General features: G+C 45.7%; 1 protein-coding gene across 2 annotated transcripts in view; it reads right to left on the bottom strand.

The window, feature by feature from the left end:
* The window catches only part of LOC146796173 (uncharacterized), a 244,237-nt gene that overhangs the window by 65,586 nt on the left and 154,874 nt on the right, over positions 1 to 23,777 (bottom strand). Inside the window, exon 4 of one of the 2 annotated variants that reach the window (XM_085628575.1) lies at positions 12,190 to 12,318. The exons of the other annotated variant lie outside the window; for it this stretch is intronic. Coding sequence (XP_085484701.1) covers positions 12,190 to 12,318 — 129 coding nt within the window. The remainder of the gene's footprint in view (positions 1 to 12,189; positions 12,319 to 23,777) is intronic. 2 annotated transcript variants of the gene reach the window in all.

Genomic DNA, 23,777 nt, shown 5'->3' with positions numbered 1-23,777 from the left:
CAGTGTTGGAAGGGCTAGCCCCAGGGGAGGACAGAATATGTACTTGGCCACCCTGCGCCCACCCTTCCGGGAGAAATAGCCGAGCACCGGTCGGAGACCCCTTCAGGACTGGGGCTCACACCTAGGATCGTACACGCTGATTCAGCACCAGGCAACACAGAGACACCACACCGTAGATTCTGGAATACGTATGCTTTATCTAGCAATATCAGGATCTTTATGATCCGCAGGAGTATGTACAAGTAGAGCAAGGGCTCACAAAGTCTCGGTTGGGGTAGGGGTAGCGGGACAGTCTTAGGATCGGGGTCCACGCGGGAGCGTATCCGGCACACAGCTCTCAATCCTCGAGCCGGGGGATACGAGATGATCTTTGGGGTCCAGCCGGACCGGAATGTCTCTTGAGCGAGTGTCCACTCTGCAGGACTCGAGTCCGGGTGTCGGAGGTCGGACAATCTTCCAGGAGCTGCGAGTCACTCAGCAGGGCTCAGAGTTCTCTAGGGTGCAAGGTGAGCCGCGACCACGTCAGCAGGGCTCGGATGTCGTTAGGCAGAAGTCCGTCTCTGCCAGATAGAGCCGCGACGCTGTCTGCAGGGCTCACCAAGGTTCCAAGAGTTCCGTAGGATGTTGTGGGGATGATCTTCAGCCGCGACCACGTCAGCAGGGCTCGTTCGTTCCAGGATTCAACTGCCGAGGGTCCCAGGGCGCCCCTCGTTATAGGTCGACTCCTCTTTGATGTCCGGAGTGCTCACGGGCAGGGGTCTTAGCGCCTGGGGGTCGTTTGTTGGGGGTTCCTGCCACGCGGCCCTTTGATCCTTTCAAAGCGGGGTCGGGAGGGATCCCAGACACGCAGCAGGCGTGGAGCCAGCCCTCAGGGTGGCCGAAGGGCCGATCGAAACCATCTCTTGGGAGGAGGCCAGGTGTGAATGAAAACTACTCCTCCCTCTCCTGCTCACCAGGAGCTCTCTCTCCGCCCAGCCGGCATGGCGCGACTAGGCCGGGGTTGTGCTTGGGTCGAGGCGGCCATCGGGGTGCTGGGCCGGGTACTGGAGGCCGCGAGGCCGATGGAATGGGAAGGGTGCCTGGTGTCGGGAAGATGGAGGGGAGGACAGGGGTAACCCCAGGTTCTGGGTCGGGGAGGCTACGCTAGTCAGTGTAGTGTGGGGTGTAGGGGGTAGCCTGGTGTCGCTACGGGTCTGATTGGGCCACGCCACGAGGCCGGGTCCAACACTTAGGTAGAACTTTTGAACATGTCTCAGGTCTGCCACTGCAGCTTATATGTGCAGTTTAGACTGCCAATTCGATTTCGCAAAATAACCTCCCTGCCAAGCCATGAACTCCCCTTTTAGTGCATATAAGTCACACCGAAAATACTAAAGTAAGCCCTAAGTAGCCCACAAGACAGGGTTCATTGTAATTAAATGGTTGGACATGTACTTTTAGATTTTAAATGTCCTGGTAGTGAAAAACTAAAAAAAATGTTTTTCTCTACTGTGAGGCCTTTTTCTCCCATAGGAGAACATTGAGTTGTCAATTTTGAAAATGTCACTATAAAGTCGGTATTTGTCTGTCCTATTTGATGACTGGAGCTTGTTCCTGGGTACAACTGGTTGTAGTAGGCAGTATTTTGTTTATTCCTCACAGACAGACACACAATAAAGGAATTTGTTGTGCCTGGATGGGCCATCGACTGGCATAATGGGGGGGGGTCGTGAAGTTAGGCATAACCCCAATTGCAACTGATTAGGCTGTGCCCTGGCTTCACATCATTACATTGTTCATGCAGCCAGCTTGGAGTCAGGGCAGGGAGGCAGGAAACTTCAAGAACTTCAAAAGGGAATTCTCTAGAAACTTCTCACAATTTCAAGGCTGGTACCAAGTATAAAAATTGGCCCCTCAGACCTAACTCTTCCTTACAACTCTGGACCTGTAGACACTGCAAATGACGGACTGCTATGCTGCTATGATACCAGAACGACTGCTACCCAGCTGCCCTGTTACTCTGCTGCTCTGCAGCCTACTTGATGAGAAGGAAGGCTGGACCTGCATCATTCATCCCAGACTGAAGTGACGCCAAGAGTCAGCTGACTATCTGTTTTGAGCTACAGGGACATAACATGCCCCAGAGGTTTTCCCTGCATTTGCCCAGCTGACATGCAACTGGACCTACCAGAGCCCTGCTGGCCTCTGCTGGATTGTGTTCCTGATCCCCAAAAGGTGCTTCTCTGGACCCTTACTGAGGCATCAGCGCAGCTCTCTCCCCAAGAAAAGGAGAAATCCAGAACTTTTGGTCTCTTAGCAACCGCAAATGGGCCTGTTTGCACCAAGATCTTGCCACCCACCAACACGAGGCTCTGGTGAACCCGGCTCTTCCTGCCACGATGATCGCCAGCAACACACGTCAACGCGAGATCTGCACTTCGTGATATCACATCAACAACCTATGGTGACAGCAAACGTGAATCTCCAGCAACAGCAATCTGCAACACCCGGCCTGCTCTTCGCGCTACAGCGACAAATATCCATGACACTCTTCCTGCTCCTCGCAGCCTCCTCCACCGCTTAATAGAGCTCTTCGAGTGGGACTTTTGTAAGTAACTATTTCAGCAGGACTAACCTGGTCCCTGTATCCAGCCTGCGGTTCATCGTGGTCAGCCTGAACTTGTGACTTTCATCCGGTTTCACACGACCAAATAAAGACGAGGGGTGCTTTGTAATTTTAGGCGCTATACTTACCATAAATTACATATCTCTGGTTCTACTGATTGGATTGTTGTTGTTTTGGTCTCAAATAGTTCATTACATTTTACTCGATTTCTCTAAATTGGTGTGGGATTTTTCTTGTATTTTGTTTTCACTTTATAACTGTTTGAAGTGCTGCATACTTTACATATTGCCTCTAAATTAAGCCTGACAATATCAGACCACAGGAGGTAGCCCGTAAACCACAGTGAGACTGGGGCTGTACATTATATCAAACAACAGTGTCTCAAAGTGGATTTCATTGTAAGGACCAATTATGCAAAAGCAAAACATTAAATCGAGAACTTGTTGGAGGAATAAATCCACATAGGGAAAAACACAGGGAGACGGAAGGTGTATAATTACATGTATAAGGATGCTCAGCACATGATGGACATATTAAACAACATATGTACAAATAACATGGGCAAGAAGCACTGCGTAACATTTACTGGCAATGTAACCAACAAAATACTGTGCACAAGTGCTCGTGAAAATTGTGACGGCGCAAGTGACACATGAAGTGGTATATACAGCGGTGAACAACGGGGCGCAACAGGGAGAACAATGGTACAATAAGTCTGACACACTCAGGGCATCCGAACAATTAATGCTGGAAATTTACAAAGAACACTAGATCGAATGCCCGTGGCAAAAGGGCGCCAGAATTAACGCTGTTGAAGTCGACGGCGTTTCGGCCTGTAGAAATCTAGGCCATCATCAGGACTGGTTACATATACTTTGGGGCAGTGCTAGGGGTAAGAGAGAGACATATCTCAGGGAGAAACTCTATTAAAAATGACCAGTAGAAGGAAGAAAAAAAGGTAGAAGACGTACATGGACGTGGTCGCTAGTGACTGTGAGCAGCGGGTGGCGACCGAGGGTAAAGAGAGACCGGCAGGGTACCCCGAGTAACGTAGGTAGTGCAGGAGAAAGCGCATGAGTGAATACGCCTGAGGGGGAGAAAAAAGGGGAGGGAGAGAGAGGGGGGGGGGGGGGGGAGTTGGGGGTGTGTCGCGTAGAGGGAGAAAGGAAGGTGGGGGATAAGTGATGCCAAGCTACCAAAGGTTTAAGCATAGGTGTATATGGGATTTGCTTGTGTTTCACTCTGATTGTGGTTGCTGTTTGCATAGTTCACTACCCCCCCCCCCCCCTCAACCAGTAACCCAGTTTCCAACATACAGCGTTCTGGAAAATCCGAAGTGACTACCGGCGATGAGGGTGAATATGCTCTTGAGTATTCTGAAACTGAAGCTGTCTAAAGCTTTCTCACTTTAATATTTCAAATCCAATCAGCCAATTTAGAGATATAAAAAGCATATGTTATGTGTCTCAATGTTGAATGGTCTCGCAAGGTCAAATTTCTTGACGTCATGGTTGCACTCAACATGAACCATCTGTGTTTTGATGTCGAACGACACTTCCTCTTCAATGTTGACCCAGTCCTTAACGGTGAGCAGGTTGCCACTGTACCTCTCCTCAATGTCCTAGTTCTTAATGTAGAAATCGAACGTTGTATCTTTTCTGGACAACTCCTCTTTTTAGATCCCCTCTCATTGAGTCCTCAGAGGTCGGAGGCCAAGCCCTGGTAGAGGACTGAACCTTTCCTAGCACGTGTTATGTCCCACCTTCAGATAGCGCCTTGTGCTGTCTTCGCAGTTCCTTTCCTTCATGAAGGCAAACTTTTCTCCCACACAGTGTTGACATTTGTCTGGGATGTACCTGTCAGGAAGGCAACAAATTTGCCTTCTTTTCTGCCACAGGTGGGAAATTTGGTAAATAAAGGTGGCATTTTATTGGCCTTAAAATTTAATTTCAATGTAAGCAAATGACACAGATATACTCTAGGCATCTAAAAACATAGAATGAAGCTGGTTAGATATAAATTTGTAAAGATTTTTAGACGGAAAATGCCAAAAAAGGCATCAGATCAATGCTCCAAGATCCTGTCACCAGGAGACTGAAAAAAGGATTGAGGTAATTGCCAACTGCTGGTCATGACTGGATACTGGAAGGCTGTGAGCCCTTAAAGGTACATTATCAATTTTCATACTAGCATAGCTTCAGCCTATGTGTCTACATTGCCCTACTCCTTCATCCCCATTTCCTTTTCCCTTCAAAAAGGTTTATGAATGAGATGTTTTAGTAAAGATTATCTTGTTTCATCTAATATTACTTATTTGCTATTATTAGTTTCGCCTTTTTCAAGTAAATGAAAGGAAGTTGACAAATACAGCCTTTGTTATAGGCTGCAAACATTTTAAAGTTGTATCTTAAAAGTTGGCTTTCATGAAGTAATGTGAAGATGTACATTTAAGAAAATATATTTTGGAGAAGTGTTCCAGGATCCCTGCATGTGGGCGGGACTATTCAGTGCTTGTGATTTCAACAGAAATGCCATGTAGGTGAACGTCAAAAGGAAAATGTTACTTACCCAGTAAGCATCTGTTTGTGGCATGTAGTACTGTAGATTCAGATGCTTAGCATAAGTCCGCCATCTAGTGTTGGGCTTGAAAGTGTGCGAGTTGTTTTTCTTTGAAGAAGTCTTTCAAGTCACAAGGTCACTCTTCCTCTTGCTTGCAATGCGCATGGTCTTGGAGTCCACTGTTTGCCGCTTGGCAGATGAGGATGGAGTGTAAGGGATGATTTATCCTAGTGAGATGGCCATGCAAAAATAATGTTATGTTTAATGTAACCAACACAGGTTCCCGGGATGGAGGGTGGGCGCCTGTGAAACTACAGTACAACATTCGGATACACAGATACTTACTGGTCAAGTAATATTTTCTACTTGATGGCATGTGTGGGTGTAGATACACATGCTTAGCGTTGACTGTGAAGCAGTTTTTCTCCTAAAGAGGTGGGTGAACTGTGTTGCTAGCATTTGCTTGAAATACAATTCTTAGAATTGCTTGGCCCACATTAGCTTGTTGATGAGCCATGACAACTACACAGTAATGATTTGTAAATCTGTGATGTGTGGTCTATGTAGATGCCGTACATATGTCAGCCATGGGTATAATCACTAAGAATGCCACTGAAGCTCACTCTTAAATGAGTAGAGCGACATACCGGAAAGGAAGAGAGGGGGCTAAATTAGGAAAAAATAGAATCCATCCGATCTTCTCTAATGTAAATCTCTTCGCCTCATCTATTACTGTTGAGGAAAACTATCAAATATATTGCAATCACATAGCTGACACCCTGGACATGTTAATACCGATAAAAAGATTTAAAAATAGGAACAAAATCTCTGCTCCCTAGTACAACGAAGAACTGAAAATACTACGAGGGTTATGCTAGAAAGCTGAGAGGAAATGGAGAAAGAATTATTTAGAGCTAGATAAGAAAGAATTGAAATTAGCACAGGATAAATATAAGGAGTCCATTTTAAAATCTAAAGCAGACTTTTATGCCAATTCAATCATACAAGCGCCTAATAGCGCTAAAGCTCTTTTTAATATCTTCAGGGACCTCTCTAGCCCGGCTTGCACGAGTAATAAGGTAGTTGCATCGCAGAAAGTCTGTCAAGAGTTTGCCTCTCATTTTGAAGATAAAATTACCAAGATTGTTGGAGATCGGGGGTCGCCCTCCCCGATATTAAACGATACTATTGGGCGTCTCAGTTGGCGGCGGTGAACCACGGTATATACGGTCCTGCCTTAAACCCGGCCTTCGAGATGGATACATTTCTGCTCCCGGGTGGGGACTATAATTGGGCGCTGTACTCGGTGACCCCGGACACGCGGTTGACAGGACCCACGCAGGTGGCGGTACGTGTGTGGCATGCGGCGAATGCTGCGATGGGGTGGAGGGATTGCTTGACTCGGGCGACGCCGTTGTATGCCTCTGGGCGGTTGGGCTGTTTGTGGAGATCGAAAGGCTTTGAGAAATGGGATATGATTGGTATATGTAAGGTGGGTGATCTTTGGGCGAAGGGATCTTTCAAAACGTTTGAAATGCTTAAAATTGAATATAAATTAAACGATAGAGAGTACTTCCGGTATGCTCAAGCCTACCATGCGCTGTGTTCGGTTTTTCCGGACGCTGCTGCTATCCCCGAGTATTCCCCACTGGAGGATAGAGTGCTGGATGGCTACGTGCCCGACAGCACTATTTCTCTGATTTATAAGAAACTCATTAATGATCGCGCGGACCTGCTGCTCCGTCTGCGGGAGGCATGGACGGGCAATGGCTTGGAACTGGACGCTGAGGACTGGGTATCGGCGGTGGCCTCCCCGAAAGAGGTGGCGATCCCGGCCCGCTTACGATTTTTACAGCTAAAGATCCTTCATAGAGTGTATGTCACGGGGCCCGGTTTGCTGCGTATGGGTTTTTCGATGGATGGACTGTGTAAGCGTGGATGTGGCCTGCCGGGCACATTTCTTCATATCTTGTGGGAATGTTCGGAGGTTGTGCGATTTTGGAACGGTATCCACACCGTAATGGAGGAGGTCACGCACGTTGCCCTGTTGCCAGAGGCTAGGAGGTGTTTGTTGAATGTCTGGGAACCGAATGATTGTAATGCGGCACAGACGCAGTGGGTGACCTTGGGGTACATGGTGGCTAAGCGTAACATTGCACAGTTATGGGGCTCCCCGAGGCCGCCCACGATCGAGGTATGGAAGGAGAATATGGATTGGTGTATGTTTAGGGAAAAGACGGTGTATGTGGCGAGAGGCAAGCCAGGGAAATGGACTAGGGTATGGGGTCCTTGGAATTTATATCGTGGACGTATCTGCACCCCGCCTCTGCCATTAGAGGTCGATATTGCTTTGACCCCCTAGCCGCGCATTCTGCGGGAGGGTGTGAGGTGTGTTCCATGCTTTGTTTTCCCGTTGCCCACCTCTACCGCTTCCGGACAAGAACTGCTTTGGACACTGTATGTTGCTCCCTATCCTGGGAAGAGCACGCTGCTATTTTGGACTCTCATTGCCTTGAGTGTGTTTTATACTTAATAAGAAAATGAAACTGTTGTTTTCGATTGCTCCTGGCCTATGGCCACGGCCTGTTATATATGCTCACGAACTGCCGGGCGCTTTGCCTCTGGTTCATTTGAATGTGTGGCGTTGCACTGCGGGCCCTCGGGCTCTATAGCGGCCGGCCCTGGTGGTTGTAGGCCCTTGTCTGTATTTTATTGTGTGCTAACGGTTTCTAATAAAAATTTAAAAAAAAAAAAAAGAAGATTGTTGGAGATCTTTGTCCTAACAATATTGGCAATCCGGATAATCCTGTCCAGAAGCAGGATGAGGAATTCCGGAAGATTATCTCCTTGGAAAGTTTCCAAGCCTTCACTGATGACTCTTTCAACATCTTGGCTCACAGTGTGTCCTCGGGCTCCCCTCTTGAACCCCTTCCACACAGAATCTGGAAAATATCTGGTCAGGGTATTTTTCCCTGGCTGCGACAGATTTGCAATCAATCCCTGGAAGAAGGAATAGTTTTGGAGGTATGGAAACAGGCAGTAGTGACACCCCTGCTTAAGAAACCCTCATTGGACCCCACGATTCCAGCAAATTTTAGACCTATATCCCTTCTGCCATATCCAATTAAAATCTTGGGAAAAGCAGTAAGTAAGACTCTATCATGCTATCTGGAGGATAATTATTTGCTGTATAAGGACTAATTTGGGTTTCGCCCAGGACATGGCACCGAGACTGCTCTGGCTACCGTGTTGGACAACTTAGGAATGCGGGCCGACAATGGGAATACCTCTGTCCTAGTGCTACTTGACATGTTGGCCGCATTCGACACGGTGAGCCATACAGTTTTGGCAGAGAGACTGGAGAAGATAGGGGTGAAAGGACGGGCCCTACAGTGGTTACAGTACTGTCTGTCAGGAAGACAACAGATGGTGACTGTGGCACCGTTCACTTCCAGCAAAACGTCAGTATGCGATGGGGTACCGCAGGGCTCTGCGATCAGCCCCATTCTCTTTAATATCTATCTACGGCCCCGGTTGCCCATCATTAAATCTTTCGGAGTCGACCTGGTCAACTACGCTGACGATACTCAACTGGTGTTTTTACTGGAAGGGAAACATGCAGTTTCCATGGATACGTTCCAGGAGTGCATGCGTCAGACTGCTGCTTGGCTCAGGAAGAATTCTTTACAATTTAATGGTGGGAAAACGGAGGTGGTATACTGCTCTGCTGCTAGGATGTCTCAGCATATACCACTAGAGTTTAGGCTCACTTCTGAGGAGGAACCTCTGATTCCAGTCAGCACGGTGCGTAATCTGGGGGTTTTGCTAGACGGCAATCTCCAAATGGAGTCACAGGTCAACAAGACTGTTAGCGTATGCTTCGCTTTGATGCGCATGCTACGGCAGATTCTCCCACTACTACCAAAGGACTCTCGCTCCCTTGTAGTAAGGAACATAGTGCTTAGTAGGCTGGACTACTGCAACTCCCTGTATTTGGGAGCACCACAATACATCTTCCAGGGGTTGCAGAGAGTCCAGTCCATGGCAGCAAAGCTGGTGCTAAATAGGCAACGAAGGTCCTCTACTACTCTGGCCTTGAGAGATCTCTATTGGCTGCCTATTAAGGAAAGGGTCTGTTTTAAATCGCTCTGTATGGTATACAGAGCGGTACATGACTCGGGCCCAGTTCCACTGCAGGAGAAGTTCACTTGGTATAACCCCATGAGGCAACTCCGCTCCTCCAGCGCGAACCTGATGACGACGGCCAGAGTTAAGCGCTCTAGAATGGATGGGGGGGGGGGGGGAGGGCTTTTAGTGTGGCGGCCGCATATCTATGGAACAAGATGCCCCAGAGCATCAGACAAGTTAACTCCCTGACCGAGTTTAGAAAGAGTCTGAAGACTTGGCATTTTCCTAAGGTCTGATCCCCTTTTTTTCCAATTACTCTGATCCGCTCATGTGACGGTCATACTTCAGTCCAAGCGCCAGGATACCCGTAGGGTGACAGCATGCACTATATAAGAACTTATTACATTACATTAGAGTGAGCTTTGAGAGGGGTAGAGCTTGTTTGGCTTTAGCATAACAAGTTTGGATACATTTTACAATCCAACATGAAATACTTGATTTAGAAATGGCTATTCCTTTATGTGATTTGGAGAATGCAACAGTAAGTTGCTGTGTGTTCCTAAACGGCTGAGTCCTGTCAATATAATACATAAGAACTCTTTTTTACATCCAGCGTGTCCAAAGCTCTTTCTGCAACTGAGTCAGGATCGGGAAAGAATACTGGTATCTCAATAGACTGATTTAAGTGGGACTGTGAGATCACTTTTGGTAGGAATTCAGCATCTTACCACTTCAGCCCTATGTATTTGGAAGAATGGTTCTTCTAGAGTTAATGCCTGAAGCTCACTGACACGTCAAGTGAAGTGATTGCAATTAGAAATGTGAATTTCCAGGATAGAAACTGGAGAGGGCATGAATGAAGAGGTTCAAATAGGGGACCCTTTAACCTTGTGAGCACAATGTTGAGATTCCAAGCAGGGGTTGTAGGTACCCTAGGTGGAATACCTCTTTTGAGGCCCTTTAAAAAAGCTTTGATTACAGGAATTCTGACTATAGAGTTGGTCTCTATTTTGCAGATATGCGGCAACTGCCAATAGGTGTAGCCTTATGGAAGTGAAAGCTAACCCAGAGATATGTAAATGAAGTTGGTAGCAGACAGTGTTTTAGCATTTGCGGTTAAGATGTTAATATCTTTTGAAAGGCAATAGTGAAGGAAACGTTTCCAATTTGCAGCATAACAGACTATCAGGCACATGCATCAAAGGAAAAACCGGTCGCAAACGGGCAGATTCTCAGAATCTGCCCCTTTGCGACCGGTATTTTTGCATTTGGAATGCATCATCCCAAATGCAAAAATCGCAATTTAAGGAATCTCTAAATTGCGATTACTTAAATTGCGATTGCATTTAAGGAATCCCAAATTGAGATTCCTTAAATGCAATGCATTAAAGTAAAAAAATTAGCGATTTCGCTAATAGGGGGAGCAAATTACCATGAAGTTGAACTTCATGGTAATTTGCAAAAACTTTGAAAAATGCACTTTTGTACATTTTTCAAAGTTTCATGTTGCGCACACACATGCCCTTAGGGCATGTGTGTGTGCAACATATGTGCACAGATCAATTTCAAGGGTGCAATAGGGTGTCACTTTGATAACCTTGCACCCTTGAAATTGCATGAGCAATTTGAGAGTACCTACTGGTACTCGCAAATTGCTCATGCAATCTCCAGTTCATTCCTATGGGCCTGGAGGCCCATAGGAATGAATGGGACGGCATTCCTTAATTGCGACCCGCAATTTGCGAGTCGCAATTAAGGAATGTGTAGGAATCACTATTTTTATAGCGATTCCTACATGCATAGGCTTTTGCAATTCCTTAATTGTGATTCCTTAATAATCGCAATTAAGGAATCGCAAAAGCCTTCGTTGATATATGTGCCAGTATAGCTGTGAGTCTTCTTGCTTCTTTAAGAATATCTATAAACTGTTGAGGTAGATTCAAGTTTCCAAATTATAAGACCTCAAGAGCCAGATTGAGAAATCTGTGGTATGGATACAGTTATAAAGGAGACTCTCAGTACAACATGGATTGAACCACACAAGTATGTTTATTCTTCGTCAGTGTAATGGAGTGGAATCTCCGTTGATGGCCAAAGTCAAACTGACCACCAAAAAATGTTCGCTTTTTCAGACAAACACGTGGAATCTCACAGCCTTGCGATTCCACTATACAGAATGCACGAGGCACAGTTCCCCCAAGCTCAAAACAACACATCCCCTTCCCTGCTATATAATAACAATATGATACAGATTAAATTGACACTAAGCAACCTAGAAGAGGAGGGAAAGCATAAAATATATGATGTGCACAACTCTACCCTAGATCAAGAAAAGGTGCCACAATCATACCTAAAACAACAAAATGATTAAACAAATATTAATAACTTAATAAACAATCTTTTCAATATTTCGGTTGTCTCTGGTCTCTATTGCTCCTCCCTTCTCTAGAACTCGAAAAATCTCACACACTTCTTTTTTCTGTGAAAGTGGGCAAAACAACATTCATTCTCACCCCCCTTTCTACCTGGAAATTTGACCTGTTACTTTCTTTCTCAAAGTCACTATCATATAGCCACAGCAGTAGAGCACCTCCTTTCTGGTACAAGACAACCCTATGTAGATTCCACCGCTCACCATTCTCTACAAGTACATGGAATTTATGCACGTGCGCAACTTTGAACGGTCCTCTAAATTTTGACAAACCTCTCATTACCCTGCCTGACTTGACCTTCACCCAATCACCAACCCCAACACCACCTTCAGATAACTCAACATCTTTCCATCACCAGCTTTGCAAGCTCCACCACTTGCCACCCACTCCTTCATCCAAGATGGCACCAACTTGTTTTTCTGAATACTTCACCTCATTATTTCAAAATGGGATTTTAAGAGTCACCTCCTGCTTGGTGGTGTGATAAACCCACACCATCTCTTCCACTGTTCTTACTACATCCTGTCCAGACACATTAGACATTTGGATAATGTCCTTCACCAATCTGTTAGACCTTTCAACAATGCCGATAACCTGTGGATTGTAAAGCAAAGTACAAAGGTGAGAGATACCATGTTCCCTCATAAACTCCTTCATCTCATGAGAGATGCCATTATTAGTTATAAGTACTGACAGAACTTCTTCCATAAAACATTCTTCTCAAACTTTTTATAGTGGCTTCTGTAGTGATGTCTCTAATGAACTTCACACACAACCACTTAGAAAACACATCGACACTCACCATTGCAAACATGCACTCACCACGTAATTCAGACATGGGACCAATAAGTGATACATATGCTATGCCAAGCTTAACCAGGATTCATATGTTCCATGACCGATTGTGCCCCTACTCCAAGTCTCTTCTCACCTTCTTTACAAACGGTACAACTCTGAATCCACGAGGAAACTTGGTCATCCATACCTGGCAACCAAAATTGCATTTTGAGAAGATTTTAGGTCAAACTTTGCCCAAAATGTCCTTCATGAGCTATAGCTATAAGCTTGGTTCTCAAACTTAATGGTGGTACTAACCTATCACCTCTCATCAACAGTTTATCTCCACACATGGGCAATTCTTCAAAAATCTTAACAAGAGGCCACACCGATATTGACACGCAACTCTCTCTTCTCTTTCTCGAATTCAGCATGCGTTCAACTTCCATAATATTTTTATCAGCATTTATCTCTTGGCCAATCTCATCCACTATAAAAGCGCCAGACCCTTCCGCCACAGCATCTTGCACTGAAGCTACAGCATCATCATTATCGCTAATTGATACAAACAGCATCATCATTATCGTTAATTGATACAGCGAAACCATCTACCAACTTCCAATCAATTGACATTCTGGACAGACAATCAGCCTGAGTATTTTTCCAGCCTTGAATGTGTTCTACAATGTAACAATACTTCTAGAATCTAGCAGCCATATGTGCCAATCTTGCTGAGCCCTTCCTAGCATCACCAGGAAGAAGTCCTTTGATAAGTGGTTTATGATCCGGTCTTAGGATAAACTGTCCCACACATACATCCAATAATATTCCACACCCCAGGCAGCAGAAAACGCTTCTCTCTCAATAACAGAGTAATTCATTTCGGCACATGTTAGGGTCCTAGATGCAAGCACCACAGTCTTCTCACCGTTACTATGTTTTTGAGAGAGAACGGCATCCATGACTGTTGCATTTGCATCAACCGTTACGATAGACCTAAGCCTGATGTCAAACGGCACCAAGATCCTGGCTACCTAAATCTCTTTCCTTATCATATTAAAACATTCTTTCTGTTCTTGGGCCTACGCACAACTCTGACCTTTCCTCAGCAACATCCTCAAATACTCTGTTTTGTCTGCAAACCTCTCCAGAAACTTTGCATAGTACATTATCAGACCCATAAAGGATCTCAACTGCTCTTTGTTCTGAGGTGCCGTTGACAGTTTAATTGCTTTTAACAGATTTTCTTTAGGTTTCAATCCATCAGCTGATAGGGTATAGCCCCAATATTCAATCTGACCCTTCACAAAAAAAAACACTTTTCCTTTTGGTTGAGACCTACTTCTGCTATTATACGCAAAGCGTGTTTCAATAGAATATTGTGTTCCTCAATTGTTTTTCCCAAAATTAAAATGTTATCTTCAATGTACAATATATTCTCAAGACGTTGAATACTTCAGAAATCATATGCTGAAAAACACTCATTGTTGATGACAAACCGAGTGAACTGAAAGTTCCTTCCATTATTATAACTGCTGTCAGCAGCTTTCATTCCTTGTGAAGATTGAGCTGATGGTATGCACTCTAAGTCTAACTAGAAAAAATATTTCCCCCTTTCAACATCAGAACCAATTCATTGATATTAGGTAAGGGAAAGGTGTCGGTCACCACACTTTGATTTAAAGATCTTAAGTCCACACAGAACCTTAAATGCCCATCTGATTTATTTGTGAGCACTATGGCTGACACCCAATTAGACACCTCAACAGCTTCTATAATACCTTCCTGTAACATTTCTTGAATTCATTTTTTGACCTCTTCCCGAACCACCATCGGAACCCTCCTGAGTTTATGTTTAACAGATACAGCTCCTTTCATGGGCAGAATTTTGTGTATGTAACCTTTCAGCTGTCCCTGCTTATTATTAAATATAGGCTTTACACTCTCCAAAATTTCAGAAACAGACTCATCCTCCACCACCATGATATGAGAAGGAGTCCTTGGATTAACAAGCCTTGGATTAACAAGTCATATGCAAGTCATATTGGTGTACCCACCCTAAAATTGGGAGACCTTGCTCTGCCACATAAACTTTTCCTTCTATGCTCCTTTCCTTAAATGGGATGTAAGCATCCAGAAACCCCAAGTTATCGATAGTTTTACCCTGAAATCCTCCAGGGGAAATATGCTTGGGTTTTAAAGTGATACCATTCTACTCCTGTTCAAACATACACCTAGAAATGGTGTACTTGGACCCGTATCCACCATAAATTGAACACTGCGCCCATTCACTCCAAAGTATCTTTGAGTCAGTTTCTTCTCTTATCACCTTCTATCCCCTCACTCACATACCCGACACTCAGAATCCTTTCAGGCATGTCAAGAGCACTACTGGGCGGGGGCCTCTGATACTATCGCCACTTTGCTGTGATTGGCGTTCTTACACAACATAGCAAAATGGCCTATACGGCCACACTTTCTGTATTCTTTACTGTAGGCAAAGCAAAATTTCAAGTCAGAGACATGGCTCATGCTCCAACATCGATTGCACCCCTTAATAGACTGTTTAGGTGGAATAGAATTTTCCCCAAACCTATTTTTTGATCTCAATACCGCTATAGATTCCAATTCTGATTTACTGAACCTTCCAAACCCTGATTTTTTCTTTCCATTTTCCAAATGCATTAATCTGATTGCTCAGAACATTGGCAATGTCTATTGCATCTTTCAATGTGAGGTTCTTTGCCGCTCAAAACCTGTCTTGAATTGTCTTACTTTCACTTTGAACAATGAGCTGGTCCCTGATGAGTTCTCATCTGCTATTACACCAATCTGACATTTGGCCAACAACTCTTAGTCTAGCCACAAACTCATCAATTAATTCCTCTACTTTCTGGTGTTGTGTATAAATTTATATCTTGTCATCACTAGATTCTCCTCCTTAGCATATCTAATCTCCAACCTGCGTCTAGCCTCTTTAAAAGCATTTTGAAATGGTTGTCAGTTAAGAGATTGCAGTAAATACCAAAATATTCGCTGACCCTCTTTTCCTAGAGCTCTCAATAAAAACACTGTTTTCCCCTAAAGGGAACATTTCTTGACCGTCTAGAGCTTCCAAGTAAAACATCAAGATCCAATCCTCCCAAGGAATTGGCGGGACCCCAACTTGTGTTAAAAAACACTGTAGTGGAATAACTTAAACGTGAGAGGGTGGCACAACCAGAGAAGCGTGCCTGTGAGAACCTTCTGAAGCTTCCATAACTATAAAACTTACAAAGCAAAACTATGAAATATAAAATGTCACAAAGGCATTCCCAACCTAATCTAAATTGAAACCAAATATTTTATGCTTCCAATCACTGCTTCATTGTGTGCGCATCACCGTACTGAAATGCGCTCTCATATGGTAAGGTTACAGATGTGCGCATCATCGGTGTTGCTAAAATGCTTGCAGACGAGCACATCAAGGTATGTGCGTCATCGATGAACGCGCTATACAGAGCGGTGTGCTCCACAAGGTGTGCTCATTACCGATGGACGCCTATAGATGTGCACTCCCAGGTATGTTCCTCACCGATGGACGCAATGTTTCAACGGGACATGCACAACATGGTATGTGCATCACTGACACTGCCAAAGGACTACACACACACACTTTGATGGGGCTTACATACGCCCAGCTGAATTGCCATGGCAACCACACATCTCCGACGTGACACTTCCTCAATACTGCCAACTCGTGTGTCGCTATGACAACGTAAATTTACAAATGGGCCCGATCACTCACTAGTTTCCAAAATGACCGATAACGTAGGAGTAGCGTCTTACGTCACCGACAGCTTAACCGCGTTCCCTCCTGTGCATATTTCCTTAAAGATGGCCGCCTGGTTCAAAGTCATGTGAAACGTCACACAGACACATGCCTAACTATGCCTGGTTGGGTGGGCCTTCCAACTGGGACACAAAACAGCTACTTACTTCATAGCGGTACTTGCCAAGTAGTACCACCTTCCCGATGGCACTCGTACACAGTTCTGGTACACAAACTGGTCATTGTCGTTACCCCCAATTTCTGCGCAGGTTTCTTCTTTTTCTCTTCTGCACCACTGTCGCTGATCACACCGTTCTCTGCTCTGTTCCCTGGCCAGCTAGTCGCCAAGTTTATATAACTGTGGTTTGAGCCAAACAAGTAAGTTTATTCTTCGTGAATGTAACAGAGCTGATTCTTCCTTGCTGGTCAGGGTCAAACTGACCACCGAGGAACGTTCGCTTTTTCAAACAAACACATGGAATCTCACAGCCGTGAGATTCCACTCTACAGAATGCGTGAGGCACAGATTGCATTAGGCACCCTTCCTTCAAACTCAATACAACAGATGCCGAACTGCTCCCTGGTGTTGGGTTAGAAGGTCCTGCCAGTTGGGAAGCATCTGGTGAGGAACTGCTGAGAGTTCTAGTAGTGTAGGTGAACCATGGTTGTCTTGCCCATGTGGAAGCCACTAGGATGAGTGTCAGCGACATCTGCAGAAGTTTGCAAACTACAAATGTAAGCAGTGGGAGTGGTGAAAAAGCGTAAGCAAATATCCCTGACCCAGTCATCCATAGTGTGCTGCCCTTGGACTATGAGTTTTGGAAACCTGGAGGAGAGGTTTGGGCATTTGGCGTTTTCTTCTGTAGCAAAGAAGTATATGTCTGAATGACCCCATTGTTGGAAGAATGGGAGGAGGACTTGTGGGTTGAGCTGCCACTCATGGGCGTGTTGATGCCTTCTGCTGAGGAGATCTGCAAAATCGTTGTCCACCTCCGGTAGGTACTCGGCTACGAGGCGAATGTTGTGCCAGAGAACCCACTTCCAATGGTCTGTGCTAGGTGAGATAGCATGTGGTGACTTGGTGCCTGCCTTGTTTTTGCGGATAATACATGGTGGTCATCTTGTATGTTTTGATGTTAATCACTTTGCCTATGAGGTGAGGAACAAATGCTTTGAGCACTAGATGAACAGCTAGCGACTCTAGTTGACCGATATGGAGATGAGTCTGAATGGGTGCCCAGTGACTCCGTACAGTCAACTCCTGTGAGTGCGCTCCCCAATCTGTAAGTGATGCGTCCGTTGTTATGGTCCTCTGCAGTACTAGGTCCAGAAACGGCTGTTCATTTAGAAGATTGTTGGAATTCCACCACTACTGAGAGCAGCAAGCGTGATGGATGATCAACACTAGATCCAACAGCTGACTGTCCGCTGAAGTCCACTGATGCACTAAGCATCTTTGCAACAGCCGCATACGGAGTCTGGCATGAGGCAATATGGCTATGCATGATGCCATGGTGCCTGGGAGGCGCAGGACTGTTATCTGCTGATGAGGCTGAAACTGTGGAATAAGTGTTTGGAAGGATTGAATCCTTGCCACATTTGAGTAAGCTATCCCTGCATGAGAGTTGAGGATGGCGCCAAGGCAAGTTTGTATTTGAAGAGGTTGTAGGTGGGACTTGACTGCATGGATTGTGAAACCTAGTTGCTGAAGTATGTTTATGGTGGTTTGAGTGTGTTGAAAACAGTTTTGACGAGTAATGCTCTTAATCAGCCAGTCGTCCACGTAAGGGTATACCTGAATGTTCTACCTGCTTAAGTGAGCTGTCACTACTACTAGGCATTTGATTAACACCCTGGGGGTGTAGTGACCCAAAATGGAAGCATTTTGAACTGAAGATGGTATTCATTTAGCAGGAATCTGACAATGTGCTGGGTGAATTGGAATTTGGAAATAGGCGTCCGTTAGATACAGTACAATCATGAAGTCGCCTTGTTGTAGTAGAGGGATGACATCTTGAAGTATGATCATGTGGAAGGGAGCGTGGCCTGACTGCAGAGCATGGCAGACGCATAAGCTCGGAGCTCCGCACTAGCCCATGACTTATCTTGCAGAACCCGGGTCCCAGCCCGAACTAAGAGGCGACATAGGCCGTGGCTGCCTGACTCTCTTGACCGGCAGTGGTGACATCGGGAGACGCGACAGAGGATCCCACATAGTTGATGTATGCGACGGCCCAGCGGTAATCCAGAGATGGAGGCCCGGCCACACCTGGGGAGTGGGCTTAGTGACGGCGGTGGTCGCCCACTCTGCTCGCTAACAGCGACACAGAAATACAGCGAGCACTCAGGGAGGACTACACCCCAGTGCGAATCCTGGCAGCAGACTTGGCGAAACGCCAGTGCAGGACCCAGCAGGATCGGTAAGCGCAGGGCAATGTACATGAAGCTGGGCCCGTTGGCGCCAACCTGAGCAAGTGGAGGAAAGGGCCGTTGAAGGCAGTAGGGTGGGGTACCACTGTACTGACAACAAGAGTGGTAGAGCCTTTCTGGGAGAGTGCGAGACACCAGACCAGAGACCCAGTACCGGCTGGCGCAGAGGCATGGGGAACAGAGAGGCGTCACCCCAGACGGGTAATGTGGGCATGCTGTGTGGAGGAGCAACCAAGGGAGAAACGCCTGGGAGACTGAACTGTGCACGCAGATACGGCGTAAACACCCATCTGAGCGTCTGGAAAGTGTGAGTCTTGAGCGCGGCCTGATAGGCCCAATGAGCGAGGAGCTGTGAGCATAGCCCGAGGGTGAAGAGAACTAATCGGCGTGGAGGAGATGCACGGCCTGTGCCGGAGAGGGACGATAGTGGGAGTACACCTGGTGCCACTGAGATCGATCAGAGCGGTAGAGAGTAGCCTAGAGAGAACATGGTCCGGGACCGCATTACAAGGCCGATAGCAACATGGGAACCAAGCCATATTGCCGAACACTGATCAAGGCGGAGGCTGCAGATTAGCAAACTTCTCACGAATGCCAGACAGGACGAGTCGCTAGTACTCCTCAACCTGGTGGGGCGACTAGCGACGCCATGGGAAAATCCCGAACTAAGCCAGTGCAGGCCCCTCCGGTGCAGGATGAGGACCCTCTGACCGCACAGCAGCCAAGCATCCAAACTCAGCCACCAACAGCCCCAGTGCACCAACAGCTGTCCAAAATCCTCGAGGCCATAGCGGACAGCAAGGCCACTCTTCACCAAGATATCAGCACTGTCTCGTTGGGGCTGGGGCTTCTTTGTAATGAACACCATAAGTTCTCAGAAAGGGTAAAGGTGGCGGAAGCAACAATAGCGAACTTGGCCCAAGCGCAAACTGCGACGTTGCATCAAATACTGGACCTCTCGGCCAGAGTAGATGAGCTTGAATGCAGAGCAGAGGACGCAGAAGGCCGCAACAGATGTAACAATATCCGAATGGTAGGTATGCCCAAAAAGGTGGAAGATGGAGACATGATCGGCTACCTGGAAACCTGGCTCCATACGGTAGCTGCGCCCGGGGGGCTATCCACTTTTAACACCCTGGAGATAATTCATTGAGTGCCTGGGAGACCTCCGGCCCTGGGCTGACCTCCATGACCAGTAGTGGCCAGACTGCTGCACTATAAAGATAGAGACCTGCTCCTTCGGAAGGCGAGATTGGATGGACCGTTTACAGTGCAAAATAGTAATATCTCTATCTTTCCGGACTATACTCTTGAAGTGCAAAGCAGATGAGCGTCCTACCTAGAGGTTAAAAAAGCCCTGCGACACGAAGGACTTCAGTATTCTCTGATGTTTCCAGCCCGCCCACGCATAGCGCTCAACGGGCAATCCCATTTTTGTGAAGACCCCAAAAGGCCTGGGATTGGTTGGAGGTATACAAAACCAGAAATCCCATGAGAGTAGGCAACCAGTGTCGAAGACAACCGAATGGAGACCAACGGAAGTGGCTCAGGAGAAGATCCAGAAGTGAGAGATCGAAAAGACCGAGCCCTTCACAAACTGAGAAGGAAAGAGCGTCAGCATTACAGGCGGTAGCGAATATACTGAACAGCGCCGAGGCTCCCTCTGAGATGTGGGGGCTCAGTTCTTGTTAAAATAGTTTTTATTGAAAATTTTGGGAAAAGTAAAACAATAACCTAAAACAATGTACCTAAGTATCACAAAGTCCTTAAGTAACACAAAAGCCAAACAGCAAGTGAATAAAGTAGTTTGTAAGAAAGGCAGACGGATAGGTGAAGTCCTTAGTCATTCTGTAGTAATGGAATATCAAAATGTGTGTTAGGCATTCCTGATACAATAAAGACAACGATGAAGACAATGATATATTGATTAGTGTAGGTTTCAACACAGTGGTTCGTCCTTAGGGTGGGAGTGTCTCAGGACCCTCTGCCTGATGAGGGATCTGCTTTACACCAATAACAAAATGGTTATTGATTAATTATTAAGAAAAATAAAATTAAAATAAAAAGCAGTGGCTCACAGGATGGTTCCATGGGTGTGTTGAGAGAGACATCTATGGTACATATTTCAGGTGAATGTGTAGTATTAGGTGGTATGTGCCTTTGAGGAGTTCGATTCTCGAGGGGTATCATGGAGGCTGATAGATGAAGGTGGAAGCATTCATGGCCTTCCACGTTTTTCTGTGGTTTGAACGCTGAGTGGAGAGCTGGAGGACGGTGTTATCTGCACCTCTCAGGAAAATTAGCCATTCCTGACACATCTTAAAGTTGACCTGTTTGAAGTCCTTCCATGCTAAGGTGAGCATTAGGTCAAGGAGATCTTGTTCATTATCGTGCCGTATTTGTGGGTCTAGCAATCCTAGCAGGATATATGAGAATTCTCTGTTTGGTGTGATGTGTAGAGTGTGTTATGTATTCATAAATCTTATCCCAGAATGGTTGTAAGGTCGGGCAATAAAATAACATATACGGGAGGTCTACTGTGTGGGATTCACAGTTCCAGTATAATGGCAATTGGATGAGGTTGAGTTTGTGGAGCTTGGCTGGAGTCCAGTAAGCTCTGTTTATGATCATGTACTTCCTTTGAGGGAGTATGGGAGAGATTTTGTTCCTAAAGGGAGTCATGTGTATGCGTCCCCAGTTCAAATCAAATCAAAATGAGCTTTATTCGATTTTAGACATTAAAATCATAAAAGCAGGCATATTAAAAAGTATATCAACATAAATTGCATATAAAATTCATCAATGCACGTCTCATGGTTATAAAGTCCTAAAAATTCGTAAAATACATATAGACAATCTATAATTCCTAAAACGAGCCATCTCACCCTAAATAATTCCAAACTATTACGTATCTTGCGGTTTAATTATTTAGGCATTTCCAAGTCCGCAACACACTCTTTAAAAAACCCACCTCAGAACCAATACAGTAAAAATTGCCCAACATCTGTAAATGCACGAGGGCGGGGCGACATTGCCTCCATCCTCCCTGTTTTAATAAAGGTATTATCCATCTACGCCTTTCATTGCTGTAAAATTTACAAAATAGAATTGCATGTAATGTAGATTGTAATGAAATATTATCACAGGGACATCGGCAAAGTTCCCTTGACCAATCATTAATGGCTGGATGGGTAATCAGACGATGAAAAGTTCCAAATCTAAATCTTGTTAGCAAATATCTATTGTATCCGCCCATTACACATAATAGATATGGTTGGATGTCACATGTTATAGTGATTATTTGGTGTTTGACTACCATAGGTTTGTTCAGGCTTAACCTGTTTTCTTCTAGGTGGATCATACAAACTTTTTTAAAATCCTTCCGGTTAATAGAATTCATGTTATCGGGTGAGGTGAAGAACTCTGGGTATCCGATATCCTGCATAAATTTTCTTACATATTTAAGCCATAAAATTTTGCCGGCATTATCTGATCTCATAGCATCCATTATTATTTCCCTGTTAAGGCCAGTACTGTCCAAAGTCCAAATTCTATGCCACAGCAAAATCGGTTGAGCCTTAATTAAATCAGAGATGTATACAACTCCTAATTCGCTGTGACAATTAAAAACTGGGGCACTAGCTGGAACCGCTAAAATAAACCTTAAAAAGGCGTTTTCAATATATTGAATTGATGTGCATTCTTGGAAACCCCAGATGCCTGCCCCATAAACTGCTATGCTCACGCATTTTGCTTGTTAGATTTTTTTTTTTTTTTTTTTTTTTTTTTTTAAAAAACCTTTATTCGTGCATCTTAAAAGAACAAATACGGGCCTACAACCGTCAGGCCGGCCACGATACAGTAAAGCACTGATACCCACATTACAGCCCCCGTGCATCAACGGTCAGAATTAACAACAGGTTATGAGTCACATACTGGAGATATCTTTGAAACCCGGGGAAGGAGAAGTGAAGGTTAATTTTAAGTTTTTTGATAATTTTATCAGAGAAAAAAAGTCAATGAAGGATAAGAGCAAAGTAGATTCGAGTCCGCAAGATAGCTTCACCACACGGGCGAGCAGCAACATCCGTAAGAACAACAATGGGAGTAAAGTCTCAATCAGTGAGGCGGTGCAGAGATATATCAGGATAGTCACATGAGCAAGTACGCGCCCCTCCAGAGCCGCCCCCACTCGATCCACCCCACACCCGGACCCCGAATCGAAGAAAGTAGAGCACAGAGACATAAAAGAAGAAAGGCCCATAGAACTAATTGAGAACAGAGTATTACCCCCCCACCCTACACCAATGCGGAGGCTACGGCCTACCCCCCCCCCAGCATAGTGCCTGTCGCCCAAGGAACCCGAAATATAGAGAAGAGAGAAAGTAGGAACAGAGTAAAGAAGGGAAGAAAACAGAAAAGAAGGTGGGGAGGAGCCCACTAGACACCAGAGCGCCCCGAACCATCAGCCAGTTATGGCCCCCACACACTGAGAGCCCTCCACGCCAAAAACGGCATGCAAAGATACCATGGCACCACAGTTTAAGCAAGGGATACAAGTCGCGACAAGTGCGCGCAAAACATACATACAGTCCCAGTCCCAGGCCAGCCCGTCCATCAACCATAGCGATAGAAGTCAGACTAGCCCTGGCCCGATCGCGGGCTTGGGATTAAACCAGCTCCTGCGTGAAGGCCCCGTGTCCCGAGCAGACAAAGACAAGATGGCCGCTTGTGAGAGGATGGGGAAGTAGGATCACGAAATGGCCGCCGACCATCGATTGAGGTCCCTTGTTGCACCACATAAAATCCAAACCTGGCAAGTAAGGTACAGGAGTTCCACAAAAAGGCAGCAGTGGGCCACCGCGGACGGTCCCTCGAAGCCGTTAAGTATCGCTCAGCAGGATAGCCTCGCGGACGCGATGAGGCAGGGAACAATGAAGCAGGCAGCCATGACCAGGGGGACAAAGTATCCGCAGTTGAGGTGGAGAGCGGTGGACCCTGGGCGCCGGGAGCGCTAGATGAAGGCACCAGTGTA

Source organism: Triturus cristatus, chromosome 10 (genome assembly GCF_964204655.1).
Source record: "Triturus cristatus chromosome 10, aTriCri1.1, whole genome shotgun sequence".
In the NCBI taxonomy this organism is placed as follows: domain Eukaryota; kingdom Metazoa; phylum Chordata; class Amphibia; order Caudata; family Salamandridae; genus Triturus; species Triturus cristatus.
The sequence above is the reverse complement of the archived record's forward strand: the minus strand, read 5'-3'. Positions and strand labels throughout refer to the sequence as shown.